Raw genomic sequence first — 14,988 nt, 5'->3', positions numbered from 1 at the left:
TCATATGGGCTTAAATGAGAATAGTAAAACAGTAAAATACATATAGCCTAGGTCAAAAAAAGGCTTTTGAATAAACAGCGCCTGCAGCAAAGACACCAAGTCCGGATGTTCACGGGTATACAAGTTCAGCAGTACGTCACCATTCCATCTATAGACGCTTGCGCTCTGCGAATCGCTCACTGTTCAAAGTATCGAATATCGTGCCCGGGGCCGAGTTGTCCTTCCGCTGACCGAATCGCGCGAGTTCTGGGCGAAGAGCTTCTTCCACCTCAGCAACAGAAGCGTCCATAGCCTTACCAGCATCTGGAATAGAAACGATGGTTAGTGGCCTGATCATTGAAGACGCCAAAAGAGAGAGAAAGTGTAACCCATACCGAGACTGTCATGTTCCCAGACGTTTGCCTTCATGCCGACTCCATAGAATGCGTGCTTCCGGAGGAATGCAAGCCATGCTTGCACCGCTTGTGGGTTTCCATCCTTGATCTGAACCAGTCGACGGAGAGTGATTCGTTCGAAGTTCTCCTGGCTCTTCTTGTGCACGAAGTTGCTTCGCGGTACGGTCCAGCGTTCAACGATGCGGGGCAGAGGCACAGGCCCAGACACAGGAAGGTTGAGGTAGTAAGCAGCACGGATGGCAAAGTCCGCGAAGAACTCTACATTACGGACGCTGTATGATCGCAATTGAAGGTCGCAGACTGGGAGGCCATACTCTGCCTTCCTCCGCAAAGGCCGTAGGTATATGGCTTGCACGCTTCGTGGAAGTCGGCTGTCCTCAAAAGCTCCTAACCGTTCAGACCTAACCAAATTGTGAGCAGTGATCTTTGATACACTTTTGGCATTGAGCCAATTGCCTTCGGGACTGACCATTCTTTCACGCTAGGCTCAGTAACTTGCTCAGCCTCCGTCGATCTGAATTGTCTCAATTAGCGACAAACCCAAATCACACCAGCTTTGGAGAGTTATCTTACGCTACTGGAGCAGTTGATGCAGGGGCGGTAGCGGGGGTAGCGGTGGGGGTCGCGATGGGTGTGGCAGAAGTAGGGGCCACAGTGGCAGCTTCTGCAGGTGTAACCGGTGTAGGGGTAGGTGTTGGGTCTTGAACGGGTGTCTTCTCTTGCTCCGGCGGAGTGGGCTGGGTTGGGGATGATAGAGAGCGGAATGGGACAGGCGCCTACCAAGGAGCTGTTAGCGTGGGAATTATGAATTAAACAAAATGAAAACATACCCAAAGACGCTTGCTCACTCCAATTAAGGAGCGCGATGTGTATGAGAACATTGCTAATCGTGATTTTGAGGAAGATCCGTTGTTGTTGGCGGATGGTTTTTTTCGGAGAGCGAGTCCAGGGCGGTGAGTGGTGAGACTTGGATATAGAAACTACAGTGCTACAGTGAGATATCACTACCTACGTATTGTAGGGATTATACTATTAAACTATTATATATGAATATATGAACTGCATGGGTAGACTACCTACATAGATGCAGGTACCTAGGTAGTTCCTAGTATTGATGATTTGATCCAAATTATCTTAAAAACAAGTTGCAACCAATTCCCTAACTATGTTACCGTATAGATATGTTCCCTCGGACCTGATTAGCTCCCTTACTCCAGGCTTTTAGGTGGAATATTCTGTTCACCGAATTCATTAGACATGGTTATTCTTCAACATCTTCAATACTTCTATGAATCGGATCATTTGCACCCCCGCCAAATTAGCCTGGGCAATGGAACCATGTGACTCCGCACTTGGAAACGTCTTTTTTTTTTTTTTTTCTTCTTCTTCTTTTTTTCCTTTACTCATCCTATTTTTCACTTTGTATATATTCTCCTTCTTTAAGTGTATACATCGAATTCTGCAAAAATGACAAAGATAGACTTGTCCTCGTTCGAGCGAGCTAACGAAGCGGTTTCTTATCTCAGAACCAAGTTGCCAGAGATCCTGCAACAGCCTCAAGTTGCAATCGTATGTGGCTCAGGACTAGGAGGGCTTGCAGATACTATTAAACCCGAGTCACGGATTGAATTTGACTATGCATCCATCCCTCACTTCCCTCGCTCAACAGGTTGGTCATCTTTTTCAGACTCAGGGAAGAGATTCTAACATTCCACAGTCGTTGGTCATGCTGGAAAGCTGGTTTTTGGTCTTCTCGGCCAGAAAATCCCTGCGGTGTTGATGGTTGGCCGTGCCCAGTCAGCTTATGCCCTCATTCTGCCTGTAACATAGCTGACCTTGGACTAGTTACTACGAGGGGCATTCGATCGATCAGGTGGCATTCCCAATTCGAGTGTTCAAGCAGTTGCAAGTGAATACAGTTGTCTGTACGTTCTACATGATCATTCTGAAGATTGATGTTACAGAATGGCGAGAACTAATGGTTTGTAGTGACCAATGCGGCCGGAGGTTTGAATTCTGAGTATGATGTGGGGGATATCGTTCTATTGAATGATGTAAGAAAAAACACCCATCAAAAGCTATCGAGCCGAGATATTCTAACATGGGTTACAGCATCTCTTCCTCGCAGGTCTGGCAGGAACTCATCCATTGAGAGGAGCCAATGAGGACGAATTTGGAGTGCGATTCCCACCCCTATCTGACGCCTATGACCTTGACCTCCGCCGTCATGCGCATCAGTCATGGAAGAAAATCATATCACCAGAAAGCAAGAGAAAGTTGCACGAGGGTGTATATGCATTTTGCGGAGGCCCTACGTAAGTCACCTCGACACTATCCCTTTTGGATCCGATTCTGACAGAATCAAGTTACGAGACGAGAGCCGAAAGCCGGATGCTTCGAATGCTTGGTGCCGATGTGGTTGGAATGTCCACAGTACCGGAGATTGTCACCGCCAGACATTGTGGCCTGCGAGTGCTTGCCTTCAGTTTGGTCACTAACAGGGCCGTATTGTCTCCTGTGCCTCGCGGAGATGACGATTTGCTCCAGAATAAAGCAGCAGGAGAACTGAGCGCTCTCCTAGAAGAGGGCATGGCAGGACACGAGGAGGTTCTTGAAGCTGGCCGCGCCGCAGCCATTGACATGCAGGTAAGATCGCTAAATCAATCCTTGGAAGACGATGAAATTGACATCGATCCAGAAACTGGTTGTCGAAACCATTGTGGATGTCTTTGATCGAGTTTAAGACTGGGCTTGACACAGACGAGTTCTTATGAACTCAGATCGTGACAATCTGGGTCCAGCGTATTAGGATCCCAGCAGAGGTCATTTCGTTGAGGTGTCGACCTTGGTCAACAAAGTGTTGCCATTCATGGCATAGTTTGACAAAAGTAGATACCGAAATTTCACTTGTTCTTCCGGGTTCTCTTTGCCTGCAGGTCCTTGTAAAAGGACTTCTTTCCGCTTGTTTTGCTGGCTTGGATGTCCCTATATTTAGACTGGAATCGTTTGGTGCCACGCTCGAGTGCCAATGTCTCCTCGACGAAGTTCTTCTTACGGTCCTTCTTGGTGATGCGATTGCTGAAGAACTCGGTAGGCCCTTCGATGACGGTTCCAACCTGGGAATATTCTGGCGGTTTGGCCTTGCCATTTTCCTTCTTGTAGTGACGCTTGGGGTCAAGCACAGAACGCATCCGGATGAGCTGCAGATCTCTCTTAAGCTCTGTGGTCATTTCTGTTTTCGGGAGGTTGAACCACTCAGGTCCAGCAGTAGGCTTGTCCTATCAAAGGTGAGGATTGTTAGCAATTGCCCACAAATATCGCACCGAGAAAAGATAGTAATTGTGATGAATGCTCAGAGTAACTATGAATAAAAAGGCTCTCACTGGTGCAGCACAGCCCAAGACGGACTGGTTACGCCGCATCAAGCGCTTCGCGTTGGGAATATTTTCCTCATAGCAAAAAGAAGGGAAAGACGGCAAGGAGTTGATTGGATGACTCACGGTATTTACTTTCTTGATCCCAGCCACGCGAAGAGAGTTAGCCAACTCCTTCTGCTTTTGATCGACGATCTTTGCAGCATCGACAGTAGCAACATCATCTCCCTGACGAATGTATGCTTCCAGCGAGGACCCAGGTGACAATTTCGGGATCCTAAAAAGGATTAGCCTAGATCCTAGGTTATTGATCTTAAAAGGGTTCCATACCTAAGAGATGCCAAATCATCATTCTGGGTGGTTAGCGCATTGGGACCCTTCAGTCGAGCCTCTGCTTCAAGAAGCAACTGCTGAATCTGATCATCAGTCAGGTTTTCCTGAACACCCACACATGTTGAGTCAGCCATCCCTGGTGAATAGGGAGGGTAGCAAAAGCTCAAGAGGTTTTAAGGTGGGTGGACAGGAATTTATAATTTTTCTTAGCTTTGCTTGCTGCTCTGCCCCGGGACCGGAGAAATGTTTATGAGAAATTTCTGCTTCGTGCGAGAGTGGAGTAGGGTCATGTGATGGTAAATACTTTTGTGAACAGTAACTGGTACAAAATTACCTACTGATTTTTGCCTGTAAGCTAGGTACTAGTACTTCCATGGCAAGTACTGTCTGAATCGGTACAGCTCCTGTATTGAAAGTCGAAGACCCCCAAGGAATTCACCTATCAGAGGTACATATATGTTATATGTATTTCTCTCCATTGCCAGGTTCTAATATACAAATGCACATTTACTTTCATTGCAATAGAGTAATTCAATGCTTCACAATCTTTCCTACTATTTTAAATTAGTCCTAATTATATGCAAAGGAGAAACCCATCTTACCATTTTAGCTATAAACCCTTTATCACATACATTGTATACATACATAAGGTATTATACATATTGAGCTCGGAGGAGGGGGAACCCCGGAACGTCAGACAGCTGAACACTTCTAGCTTGGCACCCAACGCGCCTTGACTTAGGAACACCAAGCTTCACATAGTCTCTGACTGTGAACCTCATCCGATTATCACTTTTATATCGCATCCCTCCGTTCTTTGTTCTTTGGTCCTCCACCCCTCACCTTCTCACACCGGGTCGCGTCGCATCCTCCTGGTTCCTCCGCAGCACGATCTGCCCGACACACCCCAAGAGGCCCATATTGCTCAAACCTAAAGCGAGCATGGAGCAATCCCCTCAAGGCTCTGCGCAGCAGGGCAGGCAGCAACCGCAGCCGATTTATGATGTTAGAAATGGAGGTCATTATGGTAAGTTCCAAGTTTATCATTGCGCCAAACTTACGCGCCAAAACCATGCACCGGGGTCCGTCAAAGGGCTACTCTGCTGGCTCAGTTGCTCTCAGCTACGTGATTGATTTGAACTGGAGGCTAACAACAGTCGTTATTTATAGGTGCTAGCGCAGCGGTATGTCCATCGCGGTGAGCCACGCGGGCCTTACCTTTACTCTATGATGATCGCGTGAAATGTCTCGAATAGCAGCTAATCAACGTCCGGTAAAATAGCTCTCAGCGCAAGGTTACGCACCAGTTGCTGAGCTGTACACTGGTACCTGGGCCAATGTAAGCAAGCTCCTGGAGATGACCGGACAATTATCAAGCTCTGATACTCACCAGAGATAGGTAAACCAAGGCCTCCAAGGAACTGCGCGTGATATCCTGACTACATACTGGCAACATGTCATCAACCATTTGGAGTCAGACAACCATGACTACAAGATTCACCAGTTGCCATTGGCCCGTATCAAGAAGGTGATGAAGGCGGACCCAGAAGTCAAGATGATCTCTGCCGAGGCACCCATCTTGTTTGCTAAAGGTTGTGATATTTTCATCACGGAGCTGACTATGCGTGCCTGGATTCACGCCGAGGACAATAAGCGTCGTACCCTGCAGCGATCTGATATTGCTGCCGCTCTGTCCAAATCAGACATGTTTGACTTCCTGATTGATATAGTTCCCCGCGAAGAGGCAACCTCTCATGCCAAGCGGTCGAGTCAGGCTGCCGGTACCGCACCAGGGCCCTCAGCTGCCCCCGGTCAGCTGCCCCCTGCTCCGCATGGAGTTCAACCGCACCAGCACATGGGCCCTGCCGACTACGCCTCCCTTGGCCAGCACAGTATGCCTCAAGACCAGGAGTATCGCCCGCAACCTGCCATGTACCCCGGAGCCGTTCAGTCAGACCCAACTGCAGCGTATGGTCAACCTCAGTCCCAAATGTTCGAGGGGATGTACGCCTACCCACATCTCCCTCCCCAGCAGGTATGTAGTTGTCATATGTCTCATCTTCAACAGACAAGCTAATTTCGATCGTCAAGTGAACATATTATCAGCACTATGGTCTAGCCCGTCACTTTAATTTAGTTCATGCGCGTTCCAAGGCGAATTTTGGTCCTTTTTTTTTCTTCTTTTTAAACCCCCTTTTTTTGTCTCTTACTGCTCTTATTTGATTATTCTATCGTTTTGTTTCCCGCGCAAGGCAGTGTCAATACTGTAGAGCAGCTCCCGATCTCTCTGATCTTTTCGGGACTCTTTTATGTGCGGAACGAGGGTTGATCCTGGCTAGAAAAAGAGGAAACCACATGTGGCATTGTGAAAGACGTGTGTGATTTACTTTGTTGGTCATTAGCAGTATCATATGCATTCCTACATCTCGTGCAATGAATCAAAGCCACATCTCTTGCTTGGGGTAAATCGAAGTTACACTCTAAGAGGCAAGAGACATCACCAGACAGTCCAAAATTGTTTCCTATGGCCTTCTTACCACTTCGAGATATGGTGGGTGTGCTTCTAGCTGTATTTCTGTACTTACGCCCCAACGGGCCGAGATACTTCATTGTAGTAAACCATTGCATTACACAGAACACACTCATAGATTTATCCAGACTTCTTGAAGCGTGATGAAAGAGTCGCAAATTTATCCACCTTGGGGGGAGCTTGGACACTGCGTGTAAGCCTGTTCATATAACTAGTTAGTAGGCACTTCACGGTAAGATATAGATTCCAAACCGTACTTTTCAAGCAAAATGGGCCCTTGCATGGCATCAACGCGTCCATATTTCTTGTTCCTCGTGGAAATGTCATAAAACTCGTCTGCGCTGTCCGCCTGCATCAACTGCACCGTTTGCTGTAACTCATCGAGGTTCTCACGAAGAATTGGGACATTTAAGCTGTCCACGAATTCGGCAAGATATTCAACATCTTTCGCTAATGCTGACACTCCGTTGGGGTTGATTTTCTTCACATCTGGGGATAATGGTTGTGCCTGAATGGTCGGTCAGTAAGTCTCTGTTACAGCTGATTGGAGTCCATAGAAAACCCACCAGAATCATATTAGCTGCATGACTAAGGGCATCAAAGTAGATGAGCTCCTTGATTTCTGTGGGCAGACCCAACAATGTGGAGTTCATGATGTTGGACAAGAATCGAGTCAAGGTCTGCATGTAATTGCTCGGCTCTGCGGGAGGTGTAGGGGACATCCACTCGTACTCTGCTGTTTCGATGAGGTCATCAATTTTGGAATTGACTACCTCGAAGATACGCTTTTCGGCTGCCTTCTTGTTGCTTTTGAACTTTTCAGTGGCCCTCAACACGATCGAAGTGCCGGTGGAGTTTTGTGATCGGGCTGCTGCCAATAAGAGTTCCAGCTCGCGGCAAGCTAGCTCGAAGTGTTCCAGGTTAATAAGAATCTGAACGATCTGGCCTAGATATTGAGAGGAAAGACGCTCCACTAAAGTGTCACAGACTTTTTGTGAAAGGAGATCATCCAGATCCTGCTGGGTTAGTTGTCGAGCCATGGGTGTTCAGTGTGTTGATTTGAACTCACATTCTTCAGTGTCTCATCGATCACATTTGTATTTGCGAAACCATCATTTGCGAAGAAATAGAACTGGTTCAGGAAATTCCGAATATCAATGCAACACAGCGGGTACATCCGGGAAAAAGGTAATATGCATGGGAATCTACAGTGATCGGTTAGGTCTGAATAAGGACCAATCTGTCCAGGCCGATTCAGAACTCACACTTGTTCCTCGCGAGGTTGTTCGGGGCTGTACCAGCTAACGTTGAGGACCTTGTCATGCTCCTCTTGGGTCTGTATGGGCATGGGCATATAATCATCCGTTGATACAATCTGGCAGTGTCAGCATTTGAAATAGATAGGGTGTAGGGGAAACAGCCTTACCTCCTGGAAATCGTCACTGAATCTCTTCTTCAGAAGCTCGGCGTATTTGCCAAAGAGTGTTAATAAAAAGTCATCAAAGACACGCACGGGGAAGTTCCACGTCTGTTATATGGATATCAGCTATTTGGGCCCAAGATAATAGAGCTGGGTCTACCCACATTCATTGTCTGCATGAATAGAGCAATCAGATTCTTGATGTTGAGAATGCTTTCAGCGTTGTCGACTTCATGAAGTGCTTTCGATATCAACACTACGGCCGCCTGACACATCGAGTCCCACAGCTCGTCAATCTATTCGGAGGCATGGGTCAGATCATTACCACAAGGCCCCCCGTTGAAGAGGGGCTAAAGAGGAGGATATGGTTTCTTACATCGACGGACGACCTGAGATCGGGGGCTCTTTTCATTGTGGCCCGTTCAACAATGGCGAATCCAGCCATCTCTTCCAAGAGATTGTGCAAACTAGAACCATCTTCATCAACAAGGGTGATAGAAGACGGAAGCAAGAGCTCTTTTTGTCTTCGACGGGTGGTCGCGTACTCAATTCGGAATTTATCCATATGTCCCAAAGATTGATGGATATGCAAGCACTCGAACAGCGGTGTGAAGTCGACTTGAAGATCTTCATTCTGGAGCAGGTCATACTCTTCATCTTCATCAGACACCAGCTCGATCGCGGAGTTCAAATTGAAATGGTCTAGGTAAGGGATTTTCTCGGCTCTTTGTTTTTGTCTGGTTTTCCGCTGGTCTGTGTGGAAGAGCGCAATTTCCCCAAGGTATTGAGACATTTCCCGGATACGATAAAGCCAGGTGTTGAGGTCTGACATCACTGCTTCCGCGATAGCTCTCTGCGTCGCGGGAACTGAGCGTTGTATCATGACTGCAATCTTGTATTGCGTCACCCCCTTTAGATGGACGTTCTGCAATTCCTCCAGCGCCCGCAGCGCGGCGTAGTGGTTCTTCTTTGCCAAGAGGTCATGGACTTGGTTGGCTAGACGCAACACCTCCAAGCAATCCTGAATAGCGCGACTGGTCTCGTCAATGTTCTGTCGGTGGCCACGCGATTCCACCAACGCTTTCTTCTGCTCGGCTAGGCGCTCGGTACTGGTCTGAATCGATTGATTCAGATCAAGGATCTCTGCTGTCAAGCGCACTGTCCCCTCTCGAATCCGAAGCAGTGAATTCACAGATGACACAAATTCCTGGTGATTTGTGTTGCATATGCTTTCGATCTCGGACTCTTTGTCGCCCGCGAACCGGGATAACGACTGCAGGAGTTGTGGAGTGCGGTTTCCAACGCTGTAATCTCTGATAGAGGGGATAAGCTGATCCAGATAGTCCGTATCCGACGGTGAGATGATAATCTATGGAGAAGAAGTCAGTCCCATTTTAAGTACCTTTGTCCAACGTTTATTGGCTTACTTGGTTCAAGACATGTGGCTCATTGAGAATTGGAGCCATGGGTGGCATAATGGCTCAGCTTCATAGCCAGAGAGAGAGTCCAATAGTCTGAATACTTGACTACAAGCTCGATAGGTAGGTAGTTGACGTCCACAGGCGGTCAGATGTTCAATCTGCCACCACTGTGGATGACCGCTTTCAAAATTCTAGTCTTATTTTGTGCTAGCGTTGTCACTAGCGCGAACCTTGGCCGATATCAAATGTATAACTCGAGGGCTACCTCCTACATCTCGTTTCTAATCTACGTCTCTACAATTATTATTACTTTTCCCTTCTTTAACCTTTTACCACTCCATCCTTCTTCCTAGAAGTTGAGGGGCCCTGTGAAATCAACAAGCTGCATTACTATAAGCAATTAAAGTCTCAATGCAACATTCAATATACCCTCTGGGGCCGATCAATCAATGATTTATGATCCCATGTTGCATTTCATCATGTCGGTGGTCTGTCTGCTGCCATAAAGCTCTTCGCTGGGACTAAGAACCAGATCATCTAAAGCAACTTATGGCAGCCATCCTTTCAATTCAGTATCGTGCTTACCTAGTTATCAGCGCATCGCCCTAGTTCCGCTATTATCCGCATGCTCGCTCTAATTGTCGTTATTCGAAGAGGCCTGCAAGCCAGAGAAAGGAAAAGAGAACAAGACCATAGGACGTGAGTCACTTGTTACGCACGACGACTCGTTAAATTGTTTTCATACGAACAACTACTTCTTACGAACGACTACCACTGCTCGTTGGGTTGTTGGGCTCATCGAGTGATGATGACTCGTCGCTATGTGTTTGTATAATCGGACCGGCTCATTGGTTTAGGTATGAGTCGTTAGAGAGGTATGAGTCGTTCGAGAGGTATGAGTCGTTCGAGAGGTATGAGTCGTTCGAGAGGTATAAAGCCTCGTTTATTTTCCGCCAAACGATCTCTTTTTACTTCTTCGCTCTTCTTCGACAGTACCTCTAGCACCCTGCTACGCCGATACCACAAGCGACACACAGAGCCCCTCGCTTTGCCAACTAACTCGGTATGTCAGCTTGTGCTTTTAGTATCATTCTGGATTCTTGGCTCATCTTCTTATTTTTCAGTATTGAATATGGAGAAGCTTTCTCCAACTCGAGGATCGCCATCAGAGCAGCTTACTGCTTTCAGTCCCATGGGATATGAGGCTTTTGCTCATCGGGCGAATCCCGAACCGTTTCCTGGGATGGCTACCATTCGTCCGACCGGGTAAGCTCTAATTGTCGTTTATACATTAAAGAAAAAATAGCCCTAACAAGTTATGCTGCAGTGATCCGTTCGCCGGTTGGCTAGATGGGACTCCACGCGTTCTGCCTCCTGCGTCCACTGCAAGCTCTGGGAACAGAAACACTGAGTCCCAGTATTCGTCTGTTTCGCCTCAGCTGACCCGCACAGCCAATGCAGTGCGCACCTCAATCGACCCATTCCAGTACTCATCCGTCGCCCCTCACTTGTCCCCGACAACCTCTGGCCCTGGTGGAATGCGATACTCGCCTTCCCAGGCCCAGGCATCTCGGTCGCTGGAGCGAATCCAATACTCACCTCGTTCCTCAACTCACAGGCAGACGCATTTGGGGGCATCACAGTACCCACTCTCTCCTGTCCAGAGAGGTATTTCCAACGCTCGGTACTCGCCATCCCGTGAGGATATTAGCTATGAATACAACCCGGACCCGGATTTCTTATCTAGCTTGCTCGCAACCACTCGCGTTCCCTCAGCGGCCACCTCGACTAATGCACTGACCCATATCTCCCCCGATAACCAAGCTGGTCGCGCCACTGACACAACCAACCTGCCCTTCCTCCCCGGTGGAAGTCAGGATGGTACTGGAAAGCATCGAGGCTTTATCGTGCAGCAGGTCCCTACCGACATCTCGCACCGCTCAATTGTTATGATGTTCCCGGTAAGTTGTAATACCAACCTGATCATGGGACTAGAGCTGACTTTATTAAGGTCAATGAATATCCTTCCATTGAGGGTGTTTGTCTCAAGCACATTGAGACTAGGGGCGCATTCTCCGTTTCGTTTGGAGATATTCGAGAGGCCGTCCATGCCATGAAACAAATTCGCCAAATTCGTCCTTCCTGGCGCGTCTTCGCGGCTGGTCGCGAAGAAATCGCCAAGTTCAATCGAATCGCTGGATCGGCTCCCTCTGCCTCTGTTCCTCAAGATGGTGTATTTCTGCTTTCTGTGTCCACCATCCCAGGCCAGTGGCTCATGGAACCTATGGAAGATATTGTTAATCATGTGCTCGCTTCCCTTGGCAGCTTGCGTTCTTGCAGCCTTATCGAGAATGGAACCAACATGAGTCGATACCAAGTCGAATACTTCAACAAGCGTCATGCGGGTTATGCTTTTTCGTGTCTCGGTGGATTTAAGCTCGATGTATGTCCCTTTCCCCCCTTCCTCCCCCTTCTTTTTGCCTTTCGTTTTTTATGAAAGTGCAATGCTAATATTGGTTTTCTGCAGAGTCTTCGTTTCAATGTCTCTCTTTGTGCAGAAGAAGACATTCCTACCCCGTCTCATCTCCGAGTCAGGAGCTCCACCAGCTTTGGCTCCCCTCAGAGCCCTGTGACCCCTTATCATCTTGTGTCGAAAGAGAGCGAGGTCGAGGAGAAGATCGACATTTCTCCAGCTTTGGAGGCAGGCCAGAGGAGTAAGGAGAATATTATTCATCTCGACCGAATCAGGCAAGGACTAGACGTTCGCAGCACTGTAGGTTCTTTCCCCTCTCTGCCGGAAGACCGATTTCTCACATGTCTCATCACAGGTCATGATCCGGAACATTCCGAACAAAATAACCGTGGTATGATCATCTCCCATCTTTTTATGGAATCATAAAAGCTAACAGGATGCGACCATCCAACAGGACCAATTGAAGAGTATCCTGGACGAGTCTAGTCATGGGAAGTATGACTTCCTCTATCTTCGCATGGGTAAGTGTTGCTCGGTGATCTACTTTGCTTGTTCGAGCTAATTCAATCCACAGATTTCAATCATCGTTGCAAGTAAGTTCTGATGGCTCCTTGCTGGCTTTCAATGTTACTTACTTGTACTTGTAGCGTTGGTTACGCGTTTATGAACTTCGGTGATGTGAGTATACCTAGAGGCTCTATTTTCATGCTTGTTCGGGATTTACTAACATGACCTACAGCCAATTGACATTATTGATGTGAGTTATCTCATGGGTCAGTGTGTGGCATGTACTTACCAGTTTCCCTTAGCTGGTGCACGCTCGAGAGGGCAAGACTTGGTATGTCCCTCCGTATTCTCCCCAGAAAAGTGCACGGTCGCTGACTCGAGGCAATTACAGGCCCGACTGCATCTCCGGGAAGGTGGCGGAGGTTTCTTATGCCAGTTTGTGTCCCATCCATGGTCAATGGGGAATGGTGTCTAACCAGTTTCAATAGCACATCAAGGCAAAGAGACTCTCGTGAGCAAGTTCCGCAACAGTAGCGTTATGACCCGGCATCGCGAAGAGCGACCTCGAGTTAGTTTGATCCTTTTTTGTCCCATTCTGGTGCCGATATTGACCAAATATAGCTCTTCCATATCGACGGCCCTCGTGCAGGCAGTGAAGCGCCTTTTCCCGGCCCCAATGACGCCAGTAAGCTGCGTCGATCGGTTGCTAGCACCAACCAGCAAGGTAAGATTTCGTACCCTTTTGCTTGTGGATATGTCCTCACCCTTTCACAGGCCTCTTTGCACCACGAAACCGACCTCCCACTACACCTCGCACCAACCGCACGCGTCAGCAATCCCAGTCATTCGGCCAGACTCCACGGGGGGGTCGACAACCCGTTCAAACTCCCCGGCGTTCTGGCGGACGTTCGGTCCAGCATGCCCCTGGCGAATCTGCTTCTATGCAGGAAGAGGACCGCCAGTTCATTTCGAAGAGAAATTAAGCGTTATGGGATTTCCTGTAATGGCTCATCGACAGCTTCATGCCATTAATCGATTGTTTTCCCGGAACATGCACCAACTTCTTCACATCTTGGCCAAACGAAGAGTTATCATTACCGGACAATCCAACATTGTCCTATTGATCTCGCATTTGTTTTCGAAATAACCAACCGAAGATCTCATTCAACTGGATCCTCGCCTCCAAATCAGTGCCCCCCAAGTCAATGGAATCAAAACAACAACACAACACCAAAAAAAACCCCAGAAAACCAGAAAACCAGGGGAAAAAAAAGCCAAACCATCATCAACACCTCACAGCAACTTTGACACACGAAGGATGGAAACACCGTTGACAACAGGGCTGCGCAATATGCTACGTTCCGGAAACATCCCAGCTTTGCTTGAGACTGTGCAATACCCATCTCCCGCCATCTATCGTCTCTTCTTCTCTTGTCTTCGAGTTCTGAATACTCCTCTATCTCACGACAGAGGGACTCATTCAGAGGCGACAGCGACAACACTGGAAGAACTTCCTCAGGGCAAAACAGTGAACACTTGCTCTGCTAAGGACTTTGCCTTTGTATTGCACATTCCAACCCTTCTTTCCATTCCGAATTGGTGCCATTAATTGCTGTGTTTTCTGCGTTTTTTCAGCGCTTTCCTCTCATTTTTTCTGTTTCTTTTTCTGCTTTTCTTTTTCTGCTGCTATTGCTCTGTTTTTTTCTCGAAAATTTGGAAAATCCAAAAACATGGGGTTAGGTGAATGATATGTTTTTTGCAATGAGTACTTGCATATGTAGTTGATGTAGTTATATAAGTATGTGCCACACTTGCGCAACGGAAAACGGAAAAACCCACTTCTCATCTCTTCCAACATCTCAACATGGACGAAATCCTGACAGTCCACTCAATGCTGCATCTGATCTTTCATCGAAACAAGAATCAACATCGTCGAACTAAATGGTGGAAATGGCTATCCATCTTGAAACGCGCCACCTTGGATTTCGCCCGATCGGGGGTAAAATCCCACCTGGCCACGCATGTAATCCCAAGATGTTATATGTATGGAAAAAGAAAAGAGGCCTTCCGAATGACCAGGCTAACTCTTTTCTTAGTGCTTTTTCAACGGTCGTTGCCGATAATCAGTTCTCTGCCCTTGGCGTCGTGCTTCTGGCTGTGTTGGCGCGACTGTCCAAAATCACCGGAATCAGTCATCAGAAGATGGAACCAGCGACAACCAAGTCCAGGATGACTGTCGCAAAAGAAGATCTTGGGGAACGTATTCGTCGGATTGACAATGCGCCACTCGCCCCGGTCAAAATTTCCCATGCTGATTCCAAGGTCTCCAGGGTCTCCAAAGAGAAGCCCACTGAAAAGTCTGCAGAGTATACAGAGTCTACAGAGGACGGTGTTTCAAAAACTACATCGAAAAAGAAGAAGAAGAAGAAGAAGAACGCTATCGATGATTTATTCAGCGGTTTATTTTGAGTCTCATACCCTTTTATGTACGGTGTTTTTGCATTTTTGTATTTTCTTTTGAACGGATTCCAATGG

General features: G+C 47.6%; 7 protein-coding genes across 7 annotated transcripts; 4 read left to right on the top strand and 3 right to left on the bottom strand.

Annotated features, from left to right (window-relative positions):
• Positions 1–148: 148 nt before the first annotated feature.
• Positions 149–1,276, bottom strand: N7525_002051 (mitochondrial 37S ribosomal protein uS10m; the record flags this gene model as incomplete). The annotated part of the gene is made up of 5 exons (XM_002557287.2): positions 149–303; positions 375–796; positions 865–909; positions 969–1,171; positions 1,226–1,276. The coding sequence occupies 5 exons, from the start codon at positions 1,274–1,276 to the stop codon at positions 149–151; spliced, it is 876 nt and encodes a 291-aa protein (XP_002557333.2).
• A 586-nt stretch (positions 1,277–1,862) lies between these two features.
• On the top strand, positions 1,863–3,138 carry N7525_002050 (purine-nucleoside phosphorylase; the record flags this gene model as incomplete). The annotated part of the gene is made up of 7 exons (XM_061212157.1): positions 1,863–2,064; positions 2,113–2,191; positions 2,241–2,320; positions 2,385–2,449; positions 2,508–2,710; positions 2,762–3,041; positions 3,094–3,138. The coding sequence occupies 7 exons, from the start codon at positions 1,863–1,865 to the stop codon at positions 3,136–3,138; spliced, it is 954 nt and encodes a 317-aa protein (XP_061071383.1).
• Positions 3,139–3,298: 160 nt separating this feature from the next.
• N7525_002049 (Fcf2 domain-containing protein) lies at positions 3,299–4,236 on the bottom strand (the record flags this gene model as incomplete). The annotated part of the gene is made up of 3 exons (XM_061212156.1): positions 3,299–3,673; positions 3,896–4,046; positions 4,100–4,236. 3 exons carry the CDS (start codon positions 4,234–4,236, stop codon positions 3,299–3,301), a joined length of 663 nt encoding a protein of 220 aa, XP_061071382.1.
• Positions 4,237–5,044: 808 nt separating this feature from the next.
• Positions 5,045–6,196, top strand: hapE (CCAAT-binding factor complex subunit HapE; the record flags this gene model as incomplete). The annotated part of the gene is made up of 5 exons (XM_061212155.1): positions 5,045–5,129; positions 5,273–5,286; positions 5,385–5,441; positions 5,502–6,137; positions 6,194–6,196. The coding sequence occupies 5 exons, from the start codon at positions 5,045–5,047 to the stop codon at positions 6,194–6,196; spliced, it is 795 nt and encodes a 264-aa protein (XP_061071381.1).
• Positions 6,197–6,752: 556 nt separating this feature from the next.
• Positions 6,753–9,527, bottom strand: N7525_002047 (Rab GTPase-binding exocyst subunit SEC15; the record flags this gene model as incomplete). The annotated part of the gene is made up of 9 exons (XM_061212154.1): positions 6,753–6,831; positions 6,890–7,140; positions 7,199–7,648; positions 7,702–7,837; positions 7,898–8,007; positions 8,059–8,160; positions 8,217–8,348; positions 8,429–9,421; positions 9,480–9,527. The coding sequence occupies 9 exons, from the start codon at positions 9,525–9,527 to the stop codon at positions 6,753–6,755; spliced, it is 2,301 nt and encodes a 766-aa protein (XP_061071380.1).
• Positions 9,528–10,605: 1,078 nt separating this feature from the next.
• On the top strand, positions 10,606–13,436 carry N7525_002046 (putative meiosis protein MEI2; the record flags this gene model as incomplete). The annotated part of the gene is made up of 14 exons (XM_061212153.1): positions 10,606–10,739; positions 10,801–11,434; positions 11,485–11,916; positions 12,001–12,246; positions 12,302–12,337; positions 12,401–12,467; positions 12,521–12,539; positions 12,594–12,624; positions 12,686–12,703; positions 12,756–12,784; positions 12,845–12,888; positions 12,942–13,021; positions 13,075–13,177; positions 13,228–13,436. 14 exons carry the CDS (start codon positions 10,606–10,608, stop codon positions 13,434–13,436), a joined length of 2,082 nt encoding a protein of 693 aa, XP_061071379.1.
• An 881-nt stretch (positions 13,437–14,317) lies between these two features.
• On the top strand, positions 14,318–14,922 carry N7525_002045 (uncharacterized protein; the record flags this gene model as incomplete). The annotated part of the gene is made up of 2 exons (XM_061212152.1): positions 14,318–14,496; positions 14,550–14,922. 2 exons carry the CDS (start codon positions 14,318–14,320, stop codon positions 14,920–14,922), a joined length of 552 nt encoding a protein of 183 aa, XP_061071378.1.
• Positions 14,923–14,988: the final 66 nt, after the last annotated feature.

The sequence above is a fragment of the Penicillium rubens genome (genome assembly GCF_028828025.1).
Source record: "Penicillium rubens strain IBT 27055 chromosome Unknown utg000001l_segment0_segment0, whole genome shotgun sequence".
Lineage (NCBI taxonomy): Eukaryota > Fungi > Ascomycota > Eurotiomycetes > Eurotiales > Aspergillaceae > Penicillium > Penicillium rubens.
The sequence above is the reverse complement of the archived record's forward strand: the minus strand, read 5'-3'. Positions and strand labels throughout refer to the sequence as shown.